General features: G+C 43.9%; 1 protein-coding gene across 1 annotated transcript in view; it reads left to right on the top strand.

The window, feature by feature from the left end:
• Nucleotides 1-20413, top strand: part of CDC20B (cell division cycle 20B) — a 51909-nt gene that overhangs the window by 17888 nt on the left and 13608 nt on the right. The window contains exons 2-6 of the mRNA XM_039545772.1: nucleotides 3600-3825; nucleotides 5012-5142; nucleotides 11333-11432; nucleotides 17386-17505; nucleotides 19301-19497. Coding sequence (XP_039401706.1) covers nucleotides 3600-3825; nucleotides 5012-5142; nucleotides 11333-11432; nucleotides 17386-17505; nucleotides 19301-19497 — 774 coding nt within the window. The remainder of the gene's footprint in view (nucleotides 1-3599; nucleotides 3826-5011; nucleotides 5143-11332; nucleotides 11433-17385; nucleotides 17506-19300; nucleotides 19498-20413) is intronic.

The raw sequence follows: 20413 nt of genomic DNA, 5'->3' as shown, positions 1-20413 counted from the left end.
GTGCTGTCTGGGATCAGGTATTCCAGCAGCATGTGTGGAGAAGGGGTCATATGCGTCATTGAAAACAAACAAACAAACAATCAATCAAAAGGAAACATATAAAACCAATATTCACGTAAGAAAAGTTTGAATTTGTCTTTAAAGTCTGGGAAATCCATGCAGGAGTTTAGCCTTCCTGGGGTTTGGCTTGCATTGATTACTGTTATTACTATTATAGCTAAAATCTTCTAAAGCTCTCTAAAATGCAGAAAATCACATCTGAAATTTCAGAAAATTTCTGGGGAAGGAGCTCTAGATTCTCCCATTTAAATATTGTTGCTTCCCTATTGTCTTTTCACAGCTTCCCTATTCTTGTTTGCATAGTTGCATGCCTGAGTGTAGCCACTGAGTCTCTCAAAGTTTTCTGCTTCTAATATAGTGAGAGACTTTCTGGAGGAAAGATGATTTAGGGGTTACGGGTGCTAGTCCAGAACTTGGGTGACTCAGGTTTAATTCCCTGACCTATCATAGACCACCTGTGTCACTTAGCTTGTCACTTAGCTTGTTTGGGCAAGTCACTTAGCTTCAGTTCCCCATTGGTGAAATGGGGGTAATAGTTTTGGCCTACTTTGGAAGGATGTTGTGATGCTAAATATGTTAATGATTGCGAGATGCTCAGCTACTATATAAGAATCTAAGGGTATGTGTACACATACAGCGCTGCAGCAGCGCAGCTCCTATCAACTTTATTTGGGCTAAATTTCCATTTTTTGAAGGGTGCTTATTTGACCTGGAAAACCTCCGTATCTTGCCATTTCACCATGCTTTTTTCCTTTTTGCTTACTGTTTCCTTTTGTTTTTAGTGCTATCCATATCTTCTCTGACTCTATAGTTTCCATGCAGAGTTTAAGGATTTTAATTTCCTTATTTCAGGTACTTTGCAACTAGCATAATCACTTAAAAAAATCTCCCTGCTGAAAGTTAAATGTCTGAGTGCTAGATTTTGGTACTATCTCTCCCCACAAGGGTGTTAAACTTAATTATAATGTGGTTGCTATTACTTAGTTGGTCAATGATAGTTATACCTTGACCAACACCTGCGTACTACTTAGTACTTTGATGACAGTAGCTGCTCCTCTTCTGTGCTCCAGAACTAGTTGATCCTGGCAAACTGTCCTGCAATGAAATGAGTAGCAACTTCAGAGCAGCCTGTTAAGAAGCAGGGCACAAACCCCAAATTAGTTGTGAGTTCCATACTTTAATTTCACAAGCCAATTATCAAGTGTAAACTCCTTAAGCACTATAACAGCCTTAACATGTCACAGACAATCTCCTTGGGTACTCTCTAGTTTGCACCCAGTTAAGCTCGGCTTTGTGGTAGATGGTCCCTTCCACCAAAAATCACAACAATATTCAAATTACTCCCAGTCCCAAAAGACCAGTCATTTATCCCAGGTCAGTAGCATTTTAGATCTCACACCAAAGACAATACTTATAGCCAATCCTATAATAATCTACCTAAAAATTTATTAACTAGGGAAACAAAATAAGAGAGTTATTCACAAGATTAAAGCAGATAAACATACACACACTCAAATGAGTTACAGTCATAAGTTTCAAAAGGTAGTAGCTTCTATAGTAAGCAAGCTTTATATGTCCCTTAGGGCTAACCCAGCTAAACACTGGGGATCTCTTGCTTATGCCTAGAAAACCTTGGTCTCGAGAGTCCAAGCAACATAGACATATGGTTTCTTCTAGCCAGGGATTTTTATTTCTTTTCCCTCTTCTCTGAGCTGCCACTTGAGCTGATGGGAGGAATTTATTTGAACTTATCCTCTTCATGAGCGGGGAGAGCAACCAATGAAGTCTTTTGTCCTCTGATGTTCCATAATAATTTGTCTGATGTTGATGGGCCTTCTCTGTTGGGCAGGACATCACACCTTTCGTTGTAGATCAGCATTTCCCACTAATTAACATCTCACTCTGGTCTGGTGATTTAGAGTCATGGTCAGAGGCTTACAATGCAAATGCTCAAATATTACCTTACAATATAGGATACAGATGTTGTAAGCACGGGTGGAGGTTATAAGAGCTTGGAGAGGCTAAGCCTCCCCAAACGGAGCAAGAAATGGCGGATGTGGTGCACCCCCTTTTGGAGGCCGGCCGGTGCCTTTGGAGCAGCGCTGGTGGAAGCTCCTGAGAAGTGTGGGGGACAGTGGCACCTGGACCATGGCCCTGCCCACACTCTGCCCCGAGGCCCCACTCCCTGCCAAACTCATCCCCCATTACCCCCCTGTGCTACACCTCTTTCTCCCGAGGCCTCCCCTTGCTCTGCCTCTTCCCACCTCTGCTCTGCCTCTTCCCCCCCCCCCCCCCCCAGGCCTGCTGCTTGAGCCTCTCTGCCACCACCCCTGAGGCCTCCCCGCTTGCCGCTTGTGACTCTCCGCTCTCTCTCCGGAGGCCCTCCCCCAGCCTGCTGCTCGCTTCTCTCCGCTCCCTCCCCCAAGAGGTGCACTGCTTGGAGAGGAGGGGCAGAGAGGAGAGGGCTGAGGGGCCTCAGGAGAAGAGGCCAAGCAGGGCAGGGTCATGGGGTGGAGTGTGGGGGGCACAGTCCAGGCACTAATGGCTCTCCCACTTATAAGGATCTTCTGGCACTTGCGCCCAGCCACCCCAAATGCTAGAGTCACACACCACCTCTGGGTTATAATCCATACAGCAATTTACAAGCATTCAATAAAGTCTAAACTAAGCACATTTTTACAACCTTAATACCTATTTTAACAACAGTAATACACATAGGTGAGCCTGACTAATTCCAGCTATGTATTTGTCAATATCCCAGTGCAGCTTGGCATAAGCTGGCACCTGGTTTGCCAGTGTCACAGATCCACGAACCATTCATTTAAGGTGTTAAGAAATTGTGTTCCGAAGTGACCAGTTTATATGCGAGAAGTTGAAATGACCCATTATTGCTTTATTAGTTGTGCTTACCTCTTTGGTCTCGCTTAGCATTGCACACCCAATGTTTTTCTCCTGATCTGGATGTCAGTAGTATGCTTTATATTCTGATGGCTTTGGAATTGTATACAGTGGTGCTGTATTGTCCTTTAGGGAAAAACTGGCTCCTGTAAGGATCTGGAGGACCTTGTTAGCAGTGGCACTGATGTGCACCCACATGCCAATAACCATCGGAGTTCTGAGAGGGGTTGAGGGAGGAGCAGGGACAGAACACTTGGATTTGTGACCACCTAGATACACTAGCAATTTCTCTTCATAGAGCAGAGGCACAGGCACTGCGGAGACTGCAGTTGTGTTCACAGAACAGCTGTGCTGCTGCAGATTTGCAGGTCTTGGGGAGGAAACTTCCTTCCAGGCAGCTCCCAGAGATATCCCCTGCACAACCTGAAGTTATACAGGCTACATGCTGGGAGGCAGGTTTGCCCATATGCATTAACAGTGAAAAGCCTTTTCTAAAGATATAAAGTGATATAAGTGTCAATGCTATATTAAGTTACAGGATCTTGTGTCAGTCATTTGGATTGTTTGACAATAGGTTTAATAACCAGTTAACCTTCCTATCATATAATTATGACAGCTAAATTCTCTACTTTTTTAAATAGACGCCTGATTCAGGAAAGCCCACCTATTCAAGATTTAAAAGTTGCATTGTGAAGAAACTGACATGCAGTGTCCCTGTTGCTAGTAGCCCTATCGTCACAAGATGGCAGCAGACACACGCAAGAAATCATGCAGAGCAAACTTTCACAGAGTGTCAGCCTATTAATCTCTTTCCAGCTGATGGATCTGAGCTAGTAAGGACTCCTGAGAAGATCTCAACAATCCCAGGTCAGTCCGCAGGTAGAAGAACAGCATGGAAACTGGATCACTCTGGAGATTCACAAGAACCTCTAAAGCCCCCTGTTAATCTGCATCCAGCCAAAGCTGGTAGTGACCAAAAGTAATAGGCTCAGTGTCCCACCTGAGATGTGTGCAGGGGCGGCTCCAGGCACCAGCACAGCAAGTGCGTGCCAGGGGCGGCAAGCCATGGGGGGCGGCCTGCCGGTTGCTATGAGGGCAGCAGTCAAGCTGCCTTCAGTGGTGTTTCTGCGGGAGGTCCACCGGTCCCGTGGCTTTGGCGGCAATTCGGTGGGAGGAGACCCAGGCTTGTGTCTGTCCTTGTGTGTGTTGGCAGAGAGGAATTATGAGGGAGCAGGCAGTGAACTGGCTGGACCTATGGTAGCTTTAACTGAGAACCTGAGGCTGTGTGGGTCAGGTGATCTCAGTGCTGGCTCACTGAAATAATAACCATGAAAAGGGGACACAGTTTCCTTGCCTTTTCTGGGATGCCTGAGATTTGGTTCCCATATGCAGCAATATCGAGGACAGATGGGGAAGTTGTTCACTCATTGCATGCACACAGTTGGCTGAGTTATGGGACAAAGTGAGATCCATATTTACCTGATTCAGGATGCAAATCATTAGATACTTAATAAAGGTTGCTCCTAAAAATAGAGAGTGGGTTGTCACCCTGTTCCTACCGGCCAAAGACTGTTAGGGACACTTGCAATGTGTGCCACTTTCCTCTATTGAATGGAATGTCACAGTTGCTCAAGAGTGTGATCCTAACTCTCTAGTCTCTGGCTCACAAAAAGTATAAGCCCTTAAACAAAAGGAGCTTTAATGGTAGGAGCTTGTCTTTATGATGCAGAAATCCCTGCGTTCCATTTCTGATGGCAGTGGTGAAGTCATGTGTAGCCATGGAATCCTTGCCAACATTCCTAGGAGACATTTCCTCTGGGGCTGAGTGAAGTGCCCTGCTCCTATCAGCCATGAAGCTTAGGCTCAAGCTATCTACATAACATTTGGATTCTCTGTGTCATAGTGCATTGTTCTACTGACAAAGCATCAGGCCAGCCCTCAGGATTAGTGTTACCAAAGAATCTGCTCTATAATGGAAAGGAACAATACAAGCATTGGGCAAACGTACTAGTATTTTTTAAAGGAAATGTATCAATTAAAATCTTTTTTGCAGTATCCTTCCAGGTGCCTATCAAAAATTCTACCAATGAACCTTATATCATTACTAATGCCACGGCCAGATGTCATGAGACAATTTACTTACAAGGAAGAAATAAAAGGAGAGCTGAAATTGCAAAGAAGAGGGTGAGTAATGTAACATTGCATATGTGCTGACAGGATTTATATTAAACCCTTTTCTGATATTTGCATTGTTAGTATATTTTGTTACCTTGTCCTCTTCCCAGAATCTCTTGCTTATTTTCTACCTTTCTAACATGTAAAATAGTGACAAGAACAGCGGGCTCCAGAGCAGCCTTGATAAGTGTAATTAAAAATTGCTCTGTCACTTGTGGTTAATTTACATTCATGTGTCTCTGCTTCTCCAGACTATAGAGAGACAAGGATGGTGAGGTAATATCTTCATTCAAAATTTTATTGAAAACTCACTTCTCCCATGAAGAACATGATGCTGATCCATGTCAGTAAAAATTATCACATCATTAAACACGGCTCGGCCCAGGAGGCTGCGGTGTGCAGCGCCGCCCCCGCTGTCCGCCGTCGCGTCCCCCTCTCCCGGTCGCTCGGGTCGCGCGCCGCGGGCAGTGGTTGGGCTGCGCGGCGAGCGGACGGCGACCTGGGCAGCCATGACCGGGCGGAGCAGCGGAGGAGCCGCGGGCGGAGCGGCCGGACGGCGGGGCGGACGGCGGGCGCGGCTCCGCGGGCCGCGGGCGGTCCGCTCATGCCTGCGGGCGGCTGCCGAGAGCCAGCCCAGCAGCCAGCCCCCCCGCAGTCGCATGCTGGTGCAGGTCCGGTCCGTCGCCCGTCTCGTGGACCTCCGCAGGCATGACTGCAGGTCCACCACCCCGCCCCAGCCTGCCGCCCCTAGATTGCGCGCTAGGCACAGCTTTGCTTTTGCTGGTGCCTAGAGCCGCCCCTGATTAAACATAGACTACACTTTCTCCTTCTCTTCTGTCTTAGTGCTATCTGCTTGGACTCTCAGTACAATCTTATGTTGTTCATTTGCTCAGTCTGTAAGCTGTTTGGGTCAGTGACAGTGTGATGGTTGCCATCTTTGCTCATACACTGGGGTTTGAACTGGGGATCTCCAGAGTGCAAAGCATGAGCTAAAGAGTCAAGGTTGTATAGCGAGGAGCTGGAGCAACTGCCTCTCTCTTTGGCTTGTACAGCACCATTCACATGGTCAATATTGTCACAGGGTAACTAGCCCTCTGAAGAGGTCAGGAACCCAGCCTACCTGTGACAGGCTCTGCTAAGGGGAATGAACCAATGCAGATCCACCAGTGAGTAATTAATTGCCTAGGGTGGCAGTTAATTAGTTAAGGAACACCTGGGTCTAATTAGGGTCATGAGGGCTCAGTCAGGAGGTCCTGGAATACAAGAAGCTCCTGAGGAAAGGTATTTCTCAGGGGAGCTGGTTAGAGAGTTCACCAGGAAAGGAGACCTAATTAGGGTTGGAATACTTGTGGCACCTTAGAGACTAACAAATTTAATTAGGGTTGCCGTCTCTGAGGAACAAAAAACTGAGACCATAAAACTGGACAGCTCACAGTGTGTACTGAGCATCCTTACAGATTTCTACCTCAAAAAATGGAACAATCCTGGGGAAACCTGGAGGGGTGGTAACCTGAGACCTAGGGAAGGTGCTCCTAGGAGGAAGACATTCAAAAAGGGAAGCACTAAAAGCGTCAAGTCCTAGGAAGATCTTGTCCTGGAGCAAGGACAGCAGCAGGAGGTCCAGAGTGCAGAGGAACTATACTCTGCTCTGGAAAAAAGTTGCAGTAGCTTGATCTGAGCCCAGAGAAGGAACCCTTTCCCCAGGTCATGGCAAGAGGCCTGACTCCAGAGTGGGTCCTGGGTCAAGAGGACCAAACTGGTAAGGAGACTTGATGGAGGAGATTGATGGACCCAGGTGGGCACAGGTAGATTAAGACTAACTTGGCCCACTGGCTAGAATGAATGGGGCAAAGACTTGCTTGTGTGTCTGCTTGACCTTTGGTTAAATAAATCAGAGACCTGAAGGGGCACTGTTCACTACATAAAAGCTTTGTTGAACTCACCAAAGTCCATTAAGGGAAACTGATGCAGGTACGTACCCACGGTTTGGCACTGGGCTACCAGAAAGTGCTCCAGGGTTGTGTCCACCTTAATAAATAATACATATGAATAATAATAAAGAATAATGATGTGCCATTTTCACAGTCTTTTTTGTGACCATAACCACACTTTAAGGACAGAGCACAGTTTTTAACTCTGAATGTCTTTGCTTCTATTGGCTTGTGTCACACCATTAACATTATTTAAACATAAATGTTTAATTATAACATGTATAGTGTGTCAGTCTTACCATATAAGTGACTGGGTGGGTAATGGATAACTGACCTGACAAGCTGCTGATTGGTATCCTCAACTGCTTGACCTCCCCATGAGTGCATCAGATATTGTGGGAAGACCATGGTCTTATTATCATTTAGGAAGCATGGTCCCTGAAAGCATGGTCCCTGATCAGTTGGCTAATCAGAGGTACCCATTCTAGAAATAACACATTTTCAGGGCAATGATGTTTTTTATGACTCATGGTAGAGGCTACTGATTTTGAGGTAGATTCGGCATTCAAAATTTACAAACTATGTGACTTCAGCATTTTTGTTTGATCCAGCCACATGGAGAAATATAATAAAATAGTTGTATTTTGTAGGTACCTTTTATGACATAATAATACTACTTGTATAGCACTTTTCATCCTTAGATCTCAAAACATTTTACAAAGGTGGGTAAGCATCATGCTCCTCATTTTACAAATGGAGCTCTAATGCACAGAAAGGCGAAGTTACTTGCTTAGGAGCACACTGCAAGTCAGTATCAGAATTTAAACTAGAACCCAGAGTGCTTGACTTCTAGTCCAGTAGCCCATCCTCTGGAACACGCAGCCTCCTTCAAAGATGATGCCTACAAGTTATTTATTATTTTTTGTATTACCGCAGTGCCTACGTGCTCCAGTCATGGACAAGGAGAGCAAGGGTTGTACAAACAGAGCACAAAGATAGCTCTTGTCTCAGAGAGCTTATACTCTAATCTCAGGCAAGAGAAAACAGATGGAGACAGACAGGCTGATGGGAGAGCACTAGAAAATGAGACAATATCGGTCAGCATGATAGGCCCTGGTCTCAGCACATGAGCAGCTAAACTGTTGTCAAGTTTTTAGTAGGTGTCACGGCAAAGGAGAGTTAGTGTGGGTGTCTTTTATATTAGACTGAAAGAAGAACAGAAAACAGTGGTCAGTGCTGACTAGAAATGTATGGGAAGATGCTCTAATAATTTTCTACAGGTATAGTAATGAATAAGGCAGGGGTTGGCAACCTTTCAGCAGTGCTGTGCCGAGTCTTCATTTATTCACTCTAATGTAAGGTTTCGTGTGCCGGTAATGCATTTTAACCTTTTTAGAAGGTCTCTTTCTAGAAGTCTATAATATATAACTAAACTATTGTTGCAGGGCCGCCCAGAGGATTCTGGGGGCCCGCGGTCTTCGGCGGCGGGGGGCCCCCGTTTCGGCGGTAAGTCAGCGGCAGGGGGTCCTTCCATTCTGGGACCCGCCGCCAAAGTGCCCCAAAGACCCACGGCGGGGACGCCCCGCCGCCGAATTACCACCGAAGCGGGACCCGCCGCCGAAGTGCAGCCCCCACCGTGGGTCTTCGGGGCACTTCGGCGGCGGGTTCCGGAATGGAAGGACCCCCCCCGCCGCCGAATTACCGCCGAAGACCCAGCTGCACTCCGGCGGCGGGTCCCGCTTCGGCGGTAATTTGGCGGCGGAGGGTCCTTCTGTCCCAGAGAGGAAGGACCCCCCACCAGCAAAGACTGGGAGTGAAGAAGCTCCGGGGGCCCGGGCCCTGCGAGAGTTTTCCGGGTCCCCCGGAGCGAGTGAAGGACCCCGCTCCAGGGGTCCCGAAAAACTCTCGTGGGGGCCCCTGCTGGGCACGGGGCCTGGGGCAAATTGCCCCACTTGCCCCCCCCCCCGGGCGGCCCTGTATTGTTGTATGTAAAGTAAATAAGGTTTTTAAAATGTTTAAGAAGCTTCATTTAAAATTAAATTAAAATTCAGAGCCCCCCGGACCGGTGGCCAGGACCCGGGCAGTGTGAGTGCCACTGAAAATCAGCTCGCGTGCCGCGTTTGGCATGCATGCCATAGGTTGCCTACCCCTGCAATAAGGCTATGATTAAGTCATGGGTATTTTTATTAAAAGTCATGGACAGGTCACGGGCAATAAACAAAAAATCACTGCCTATCACCTGTCCAGGACTTATATTAAAAATACCTGTGATTAAATCTTGTGGGGGAGCACGGTGGCCGCTGCTTGGGGGAGGTACCCAGGGCTAGTGGCACCAGCTGCCCAGGCCAGTGGACCACTCCAGCCAGCCAGGGACCACTGCCCGGGACTGCCGGAGCAGCAGCTGCTGTGGCTGTCCCACAGGCCACTCCAGCAGTGGCTGCTGTGGCTGTCCCCCAAGCCGCTCCAGCAGTGGCTGCCGTGGTTGTCCTGGGGGCCACCTGAGCAGCTGGCCCCGGAGCCAGCTGCTTGGGTGGCCCTGTGGTCAGCCACACAGGATGCTGCAGAAGTCCCGGAGGTCACAGAAAGTCACTGAATCTGTGACTTCTGCAACCTCTGTGACAGAAACGAGCCCTAGTAATGAATGACCATTTAATGTGATAAATAGTGCTCATTCTGCCTGGTAGCATAAGGGGGTGGTGCAGATCAAGAATGAAAGTCTCCTAGACATTCCAGTGAATGTGTGGTCCTTTTATGGTCCAAAAGACTATTTCCCCATGTATATAGTATGTTTTCCATATAAATGTCTGCACTAGTTTCAGAGACATTCAAATCCAAGTAATCTGATTAGCTTTTTGCCAAGTTGTCTGTATAAATCATTAATAAAATGCCTCTGAAAGAGGGCCTGGTTTAGAACAGCCTCTGGGACATGCAAAGAAGAAATATTATTTTCCCAGTGATGTGTTTGTGAGACATTTCTTGTAATTATTAAAATAGGATTTAGAAGAAGAGTAACATTTGGTCCATTTGGAGAGATTGGATTTCATAAACATTGTTTAACTAACATGCTATTAATCAAGAGTGGTTGGTGAAAGCATCAACTATATTTCCATCTGTCTGAAAAAAAAATATTACAGACCAAACTGACATTTCTTTGACCTCATAAAAAGCCCACAGAGAAGCTGTCATAATAGTATTCAACACAATATGAATAAACGTTTTGGCCTCATTACCATCACATATTAAGAAGAAACGTGTTGTTGTTAGGGATAGGTGAAGAGGTTAGGATCAAATAAAAACTGACAGGAGCCTTTGCCCAAATCTTGACCATAATCCTAAAAAGGTCTTTTCTAAAGACTTAAAAAGTTCCAATAACAGTTTGCTTTCCCCCCTTACTTTCTATTATCACATGTTTAGCATTTTCTGGTTATATCTGAGACCCAACACAGGGAGTATCAGAAATCTCATTAAAGAGATTAGCAGCCCTGATTTTCAGCACCAGGAGATTCAGATAGTTTTGACAAGGTTTGGATAAGCATCTGAACTTTTGGGTGGTAAGTAGATGTTCTATGGAGGGAGGATGGTGTTAAGATTAAGGCACATGGTTTGGAGGTTAGAGACTGATATTCTACGCATCACTTTGGTATAGACCCCACTGTCCGACAGTAGCCAAGTAACTCAACCTCTTTGAACCTCAGTTCCCTCATCTGTAAAATGGGGATGATAATACAGGGATAGTGTAAAGGTTAATTCCTGAGTGTTTGTAAAGTGTGTTGAGTCCCTTAGATCAGTGGTTCTCAACCACGGGTCCGGGGCCCTCTAGGGGGCCTCAAGCAGGTTTCAGGGAGGCCTCCAAGCAGGGCCAGTGTTAGACTCGCTGGGGCCCAGGGCAGAAAGCCAAAGCCCCACCGCATGGGGCTGAAGCCCAGGTTCTTGAGCCCTGCCACCTCGGGCTGAAGCTGAAGTTTGAGAAATGTAGCTTTGTGGGGGCCCCTGTGGCATTGGGCCCCAGACAATTGCCCTGCTTTCTACCCCCTAACACTGGCCCTGGCTTTTATATGCAGAAAATCAGTTACTGTGGCACAGGTGGACTTTGGAGTTTTTATTGAATGTTGTGTGTGTGTGTGGGGCGGGGGGAAGGGCGCTCAGAAAGAAAAAGGTTGAGAACCTCTGCCTTAGATGGAAGGGGCTATGGAAGTGCAGATAATGATGTCATGCATAATACTTCTAAATTCCTCCTCAACGATGTTTTCATTTGAATATATTTGTAGAAATGCCTTACTCAGCTGTTAATGCTCCAAGAGGGTGGATTCGGCATCCCAGAAAATGACAGTATAAAGATCTGTGGAAACACTGAGTGTATTTGGAAAGGTATGATACTGGGACAGTGAATGCTAGTACTATATCTTGGCAATAAGGACAATATAGGATGTTACTTGGGCACCAAGAGGATTCTTTGATTATCATATGACTTGTTTTATCTACTGTTTATGAAATATGTTAATTTGTTTTGATGGTCTAGTTATTTCTGTGCACCTCAAATTCTCAGCAGTTAGGTCCTGATCCAAACCCTTGTAATCAATGGGAGTCTTTCCATTGACTTCAATGGGCTTTAGATCTGGCCCTTAGTACCAGACTGCAAGGATACTAATAGCCATGCCGATCAGCTGAATGCTCCATTGCTACTGACTTTAATTATGAGTCAAAGCAACAGAAATATCTCTCAAGAGTTCTTTTAGACTAGCTGGATGGAAAGATTTCCTCCTCTCTTTGGCTTCTGCTTCATTAATTTTAACTAGCGAGAGGCTCAGATATCGGATTTTTGTTTCAGGGGCCCTCAATATGGAAGCTGGAATATGTGGGATGGAGGGTACCATTTAGGTAGACAGCAGTGGGCAATTGCTTGCCACCAGATTTTGGTAATCCTCCTTGGTATTCTGACTGAGAGAAATTATTAAACCAGATCACATATGTTGTGACTGCAGGAAAAGAACAAGAAGCCTTACCCCACTAGAGTTTTACATGTCATTATGGAACTTTGGTAACTGCCCACATAAATGACTACTTATGTCTGCAATAACCTCATGTGCCTGCAAAAATATAGGTGTGTGAGCTCCCAACATACATATGTATAGTTTTGAATCCACAATTTAGGAAGCTGCATGTGAATACTTAGCTTGCTGGATCAAATTGTAGAGGGAGGTAGGAGGGTCAGAGGCTCATCCTTCTCAGGGTGCTACCCTGAGCTTTCTTCTGTTGTGTGTCTATAGCCAAAATCTTTAGGCATTAGGCCCAATGGTGGCTGGGGAGAAATTTTTAAAGGCATAAATGGCAGCTAGGTGCCCAGTTCCCATGGAAAGTCAATGTGAGGTAGGTGCCTAGCAGCCATGTGTGCCTCTGAGATCCTGATTCTGGTCTCAGTTACTCCGGTGTAAATAAGGAGTAACTCCAATGAAGTCAATGGTATGAGAACAATTCAGGCCCTGGGTGGTTAATAATGGTGTTATCTAGTGGTGGAACAGGGGACTAAGTGTCAGGAATACCAGGTTTTATTCCTGTCACACACTTGCTATGTCATCTTGAGTAAGTCACTTAGGGTAAAATTTTCAAAGGTGTCTAAATTCCATTTCCAGAAGTGGCATAGGCACTTGGGCCCAGTTTTTAAAGGTATTTAGGAGTTGCTCCACTCATCTTTGCAAAGCCTAAAACCCAGATGCTAATCCCCCTAGATTAGCACCTAACTCCTTCTGGGCCTAAGTGATTGAGATGGCTTAAATCCCATTTTAAAAATGATTTAGAAGCCTAAGTCTCACTGCAAATCAATGTTAATCTGTTAATACATCTGTAAAGTAACACAAGGGGTGCAATGTGGCTTCAGGCAGCTCCATGACGTAAAAAACTCACACGTGGAATATATTAGAATGCTGTGGTTTTAGCAGCATGCACTTTGGGTGGGTACATTAATCATGAGAGAAAAAACCACAAGTGCGTTAAGCTGATCATCCCATCCTTCATAATAGACTGTGCCATACCATACTCTTTATATGCTACAGAAGAACTGTTTTAGGAATGCTTTAAAGAGCTTTTCAATTTTTATTGTGTCTATTTTATTATATTCCTCCCTCTGTAAAGCCAGGTGTCTTAGTTGTTACTAGTTCAACTGTACTGGCCTGAGAGAGAGTCATACAGGTCCCTAAAAATAACCTAAAATAACTTTTCTGTACCCATATATGTCACACCTTTATAGTCAGTTATTTTGGGCCCATCCAGGGTTAGAAGTGTGTGCTGTGTGTCCCCCTAGGCACGAGGGAATTTCCCTTATCCAGTGATTTTTGCAGGACTGCAGGATATTGGACTTCAAAGTCCAAACATGTTTATGAATGGAACAAGTTGTCACTGACCCAGGGCTGACTTTTGCTGTCTTCGGACTAAGACAAGTGTCACCTTCTGGGAGCAAATTCCATATTTGAGAGAGGAGAAAATGTTTGTCTGGCAGTTTGATTTTTTTATTTTAATGGCATCTGTTTGAACCTGCTCAGTGACATTGGAATGCTAGGATAAATCCTGGGGAGAAGAATAGGAGGTAAAGCAGGGCATCATGAACAGCGTTGTTTATGAAAAAGCAGATTCGTCCTAAGAAGCATCAAGTTCTCATCACAGACACATTGATTAGGAAATTATCTGTTAAAAGTCTAGGGCTATTAACTCTTGAAACCCAGATACGCTGCATCTAAACTGAGGAAATGTACAACCTAATCCTGCCATGAGCTCTGCCCAGATGGGCTCCACTGGCGTTCTGCACAGAGCTCCTTGCAGGAGCACTGGCTTAGTCTTAACTTCATATGTAAGAAAGAAGAAACAAAGAAAACTCTTTAAGATGAATCCTCGAGTATGGCTCCAAACCCTGCATTTCCCACAATCACACCTCACTTACAGACTCCAGTGGTAATGTTAAAGGGTATTCAGAAACTCAAATACAGTGAAAATGGCTTAGAGTCAAGTGATTTGAGCCCGACAATCAGCTTTGTGGAATTTTCATGAAATGTATTAAAAGTTTTCATGAAATCTCTCTATAAATGTGGAAGGAAAACTGGCCGTTTGGATTTAAATCTTGCCCTGAAGTGACTGAAAAAAGAAGGAAATGTTTGGGTTGCAAAACCACAAAAATATGCTAAATTCTGCACAGAACAAGTAGAGACATGGCCCCTGCTCTGAAGAATTTACACAAAACACCAAATTAATGCATGAGAGCTAGAAAGTGAAACCAGCTAGAAAGAAAAAATGAACCATTTACCGTGTTTTCCATGTCCAAGTTGAGAGAAGTACAAAAAGGTAAAGGGTGAAAAGAATTTTTAGCAGTGAAGGTATTTAGCCATTGGAACAATTTACCTAGGGATGTGGTGGATTCTACATTACTTTAAAACAAGATTGGATGACTTTCTAGAAAATCTGCTCTAGCTCAGCCAAAAGTTATGGGCTTGATGCAGCAATCACTGGGTGAGTTCTGTGGCCTGCACTATGCAGGAGGTCAGATTAGGTTACCCTAATAGCCCCCTTTGACCTTCACATCTATGAATCTAGGTAATCCAAGGTGAGTGCTAAATTCATTTATCATATGTCTCTGCAATTTATGACAGATAGGACTTTCACAGGTGATGTTTGTGTGTGTGTACGTATATAAGCACTGAGGTTATAATAGCTTTGTGATAGATTGCAGAGCCATGTAATAATACAGATTTGTTCTTGACAAAGTCAACGTTTACCAATTTGAAAGCTGAAAATTAATGATCCTTGTAAATCAGTTTCCTCAGAATGCCTGGAGCATTCCTTATTCATTCTGAATATCTTTAGCTAAAGAATTTGACAAAAATATTGTTTGTAAAGGGGGGTTTCAAAATGACACAAGGCAAGGTGCACAGATGCGAATGCCCGTCATGCTGCTGCAAGACAATTTCTGAAGCGTAACAAGAAAATAAAATCTTGTTGCAAATTACATAGCTCTTTTCTGCAGGACTGGGGTCTTTGCATCAGAAAGAAGACAGTGACCACAAGGCTGACTGTTCTGCTTGCTCAGACTTGTGTTTTACTGATGGTTTTTTTTCTGTTTCTCACTTCTTCCTCATCACATACCTAAAATGGAGTGATCAAAGACATCAAAGGCGGGCCTGATGTGAAAAGTCTTTTCCTGTGGTTTTGCATTTGGGGGGGGACTCTTTTGATGGGAACTTAAAACCAAATAGCAGCATTTATTTAGAGAATGAATTAACTGCTTCATTTGGGGATTTTGTGGTGACCAAGCATCTAAGAAGCCTTCGAAAGTTAAAGGCCTTTTAACAGAAAATGAAAGCAGGAGAAAAAGGCAAAGCTAAATTTTAGGGCTGTCGATTAGTCACAGTTAACTCATGCGATTAACTAAAAATTATTCACGATTAAAAAAATTTAATCACAATTTTAATTGCACTGTTAATTGAAATTTATTTACTATTTTGAATGTTTTTCTACATTTTCATATATATTGTACTCTATGTTGTAACTGAAATCAAAGTATATATTGTTTTTTATGACAAATATTTGCACAGTAAAAATGATAAACAAAATATATAGTAGTTTTCAATTCACCTCATACAAGTACTGGAGTGCAATCTCTTTGTCGTGAAAGTACAATTTACAAATGTAGATTTTTTTTGTTACATAACTGCATTAAAAAACAAAACAATGTAAAACTTCAGAGCCTACACATCCACTCAGTCCTACTTCTCATTCAGCCAACTGCTAGGACAAATAAGTTTGTTTACATTTACAGGAGATAATGCTGCCCTCTTCTTAGTAACAATGTCACCAGAAAGTGAGAACAGGTATTTGCATGGCACTTTTGTAGCTGGCAGTGCAATGTATTTATGTGCCAGATATGGTAAACATTTGTATGCCTCTTCATGCTTCAACCACCATTCCAGAGGACATGCTTCCATGCTGGTGACACTCATTAAAAAATAATACGTTAATTAACTTTGTGACTGAACTCCTTGGGAGAGAATTGTACGTCCCCTGCTCTGTTTTACCCACATTCTGCCATATGTTTCATGTTATAGTGGTCTCAGATGATGACCCAACACATGTTGTTCATTTTAAGAACACTTTCACTGCAGATTTGACAAAATGCAAAGAAGGTATCAATGTGAGATTTCTAAAGATAGCTACAGCACTCAAGTCAAGGTTTAAGAATCTGAAGTGCCTTCCAAAATCTAAGCGGGACAGGGTGTGGAACATGCTTTCAGAAGTCTTAAAAGAGCAATAATCAGATGTGGAAACTACAGAACCCGAACCACCAAGAAAGAAAATCAACCTTCTGCTGGTGGCATCTGACTCAGAGGATGAAAATGAACATGTGTTGGTCCGCACTGCTTTAGATTGTTATCGAGCAGAACCCATCATCAGCATGGACGCATGTTCCCTGGAATGGTGGTTGAAGCATGAAGGGACATATGAATCTTTAGCGTATCTGGCACATAAATATCTTGCAATGCTGGCTAAAACAGTGCCATATGAACACCTGTTCTCACTTTCAGGTGACATTGTAAACAAGAAGCGGGCAGCAGTATCTCCTGCAAATGTAAACAAACTTGTTTGTCTGAGCGATTGGCTGAACAAGAAGTAGCACTGATTGGACTTGTAAAGTTTTACATTGTTTTATTTTTGAATGCAGTTATTTTTTTGTTCCCAATTCTACATTTGTAAGTTCAACTTTCATGATAAAGAGATTGCACTACAGTACTTGTATTAGGTGAATTGAAAAATACTATTTCTTTTTTTTTACAGTGCAAATACTTATAATAAAAAATAAATATAAAGTGAGCACTGTACACTTTGTATTCTGTGTTGTAATTGAAATCAATATATTTGAAAATGTAGAAAACATCAAAAATATTTAAATAAATGGTATTCTATTATTGTTTAACAGTGCGATTAATCAAGATTAATTTTTTTAATCACTTGACAACCGTACTAAATTTGTTCCACACTGGCCTTTGATATAATTGAAATGGAATATAATGGGACTGATGCTTTATTCTAGCTCAGGTACACTTCATGAGGGGATGAACAGGGTAGAGGCTTTAATCAACACTTCATATTTATATCTAATATTTTGGGTCTGGCTGGGTGTGTGGCCAGCCCCCACTGTAAATTAGAGCACCCTCCAGGTGCTGTACTTTATGCCTGGCTTGCCTCTGGCCTCATAGGAACCACAAATAAAACAGTTATTGTCTGAGGAAAACTAGTGGCATTTTTTATGAGTGAATCACATACTTTGAATCTTTACACGCAGGCTGCCAGAATGGAATGCATAATGAATTTACTGCTCACAGAGTTTCCACTAATGCCGAATCTTTCATACCATTGGAGCCAGAGGTCAGGCTTCATATTACTGGCTTACGCAATGATTACTGTAAGTTTTTATTCTCTTTCATTATTTGGGAGCTTGAATTTGTGGCAGAGAGTGGGAACTTTTGTATCTTATGTCTTAAGATGGGTAGCTGAAGTGTGGCCCTTACACCAAATGTGGCCCATGGAGTTCTACAGTGAGGCCTATGGCTAATCTCATTTTTCTTACAGGAGTGCAGCCTGTGAAAACTATAGGTCCTAATATGTAATTCCAGGCTGCTTGGATGAAAATGGAGCAGACTGCATGCTGGGAATTATAGTCTCCGTGGGTAACACCTCTGTAGTCGTAGTAATTATAATACCTAGTTCTTATATACTGCTTTTTCAGCTGTGAATCTCAAAGCATTTACAAAGAGGATAATCACCCCCACTTAATAAAGTCAAGTGCAGAAAAGGTATTATTCCTGGGCTCAGAGCAATTTACCTGTGGGCCAGTCCTTCTATTGGGCAAAACTTGAAATCTGGTTGTATTCTGAGATTTAACAGAGGTAGTTTGCTGTTCATATGATATATACATTTTGGGGCAAATTTTCTCCCAGACCTTTAGCAGATCTTCAGTAGTGCACATGCAAAATTACACAGGAATGTACATATGCTTGCGCTTTGCAACTGCAAATACCTGGGCAATCACTTAAAAAATACTAACAATCATGAACATGCAAGTGTTAGAACTTGCACTTGCAAAACTACCTTGTCACTGTGTTTTTTTGTGGATGAACATGAAAACATTTGCATGTGTGTATTAGACTAGTTCATTTATATCTGTGAATGTGCACAATTTTGCTGATGCATACTTTGGGATTCTACCCTGGTTATTTGCACCTATTTCACTCAAGCTGCATGCTCTCTGAGGGTGACAGCATAAGCACAGCTCTGTTCCTGCAAATGATTCCTTATTAGTGTTGGTTTATATTTATTTTTGATGGCAGCAATTTGGTTTATAGGCAAAGTAAAGGAATGACAGATTTAATAATTCTAAAGGGTAACAGCTTTGTTATGGAAATATTAAGCAAGATCCTGCCGTACAGTATGGTCACTCCATGCTGCTGGAGCGATGCAAAATGACCTTAGAGTTGTGCTAAACAGGCAGCTGAGAATTCCCCAGTAAATGGAGGGAATCCTTGGCTGGTGTAGCCAGCTGTAGAGTATAACATCAGACCTAGAGTGTAGCCAATGCTACATTGGCCCTTCCTGGTATAGGTAATGTTTTGGAGGTCTGGCCAAGGTATGTAGTGATCTGACTTGCCAGTGTACAAGTCAGTGCAAATTAGAGCAGCTCCTGACCATCACAGCATCAGAAGACCTGGAAATATTGCCTGGAGCCATCTTTGCCTGCCCACTCCTGACCCGAGCTCTGCAGCCGAGGATGCAGCTCTTTGTCTGATTCTTTTTTGCTTGTTTTTATAGTGCAAGGTAAATTTAAGGATTAGCCCTGATGCCTACAAAATAGGGGAAGGATTATAATCCTTTCAGGTAGGGATTTTTTCTTTCTGTGGTTGTACAGTTTCCAGCACATTGGGACCTTTGGATGCTAGTGTAATATATATATTTAATAATAGCCTGCAAACAAGGGCTTAAGTGGAATCATGTTTGGTGTACTAACTATGAATCTGGGAAAATAACATCTTATACTCATTCACAAAGGTGGACATGGGAAGGATCCTGGCACTATTAGAGTAACTTGATTCATTTGGTTCTTTCTCTTTAGTGTCCCAATTGACTAATAATCTGACAAAGCTGCATAATTAAAAACTATCCCGTTACAGGCTTATTAGTAATTTTAACTAAATTTCTTCTAGATCTAAACATACTGGACTGGAACCAGGAAAATCTCATTGCCATTGCTCTAGGATCTGCTGCACACATTTGGAATGGGGAAACCCACCGAAGCACTGAAGGAGTTAATTTAAATTCCAATTTAAAATATATTTCTTCTGTAGCCTGGATAAAAGAGGGAACTTGCCTTGCAGTTGGCACCAGTGATGGAGAAGTGCAAGTACTGGATACTTTATTTTCAGATCTTTTTTTCTGTTTAGATAAAGTGGTCACAAGACAATTCACATCACATAGAATCTTTTTATTAATAAAAACAGTTATGAGCAGTAAACTATATAAAATTCAGAAAATCTGAGAGAGATTTATAGCATCTCCTTAAGTAGTACTGCACCTCACTAAATGCCTTAGTATTACCCACCATTACCTAAAGTTAATGGAGCTCCAAGAGCCACATAAGAACTAGTAGCTGGGTAAATGATTCAGTCACCCAGGGGCCTTGTGACACGGTAGGGACTCACCACCGCAGCGCCTCCTACTGGTTGTGTCTGGGAATTAGCTCAGTCCAGTGGAGTGCCTTCTCCTGGTGGTGTCTTGCCCATTGTGTCCCCCTTGGTTGATGTCTGAGCCCACATTGCTCCCAACTTGTGGTATCCTCTTCGAGCCACTGCCCTCCGGCAGTGCCCCTCAGTCCATCCCACTCCCTTCCGGGGGGGGGGGAAGGGGGGCAACCAATCAGCTGTCTCTCTGTGCCCCAGCCAATGTGGGCAACTGCACCCCCAAAGTCACATCCCTCTTGGCAGGAGGTTGGTGCAGCCCCAGACGGCCACTCCCATTGGCCGGGTGTAAGGCAAGGGGGAAGTGGGGGACCCAGGCCCACCCACTACTCTGGGTCCCAACCCAGGAGCCCTCTAATGGCAGCCGTCCTGCCCTCCTTCTCTCCCTCCATCTATCCACATCTCTGGGCCACTTTCCCTTCGGCCCCTCACACCAGCTAGGCCCTTCCCCTCACGGCCTGAAGCCTGGCAGACACAGGGCTGGAGTTCCCTTCTGCTCCCCCAGGCCTGCCCAGCACTGCTCTGTCCTAGGTACTAGTCTCCCAGCTTTGGAGACAGACCTTCCCCTATCAAAGGCCTGGG

Source organism: Mauremys reevesii, linkage group 6 (genome assembly GCF_016161935.1).
Source record: "Mauremys reevesii isolate NIE-2019 linkage group 6, ASM1616193v1, whole genome shotgun sequence".
Taxonomy (NCBI): Eukaryota; Metazoa; Chordata; order Testudines; family Geoemydidae; genus Mauremys; species Mauremys reevesii.
Note: the sequence above shows the minus strand (reverse complement) of the source record. Positions and strands in the feature narration are given on the sequence as shown.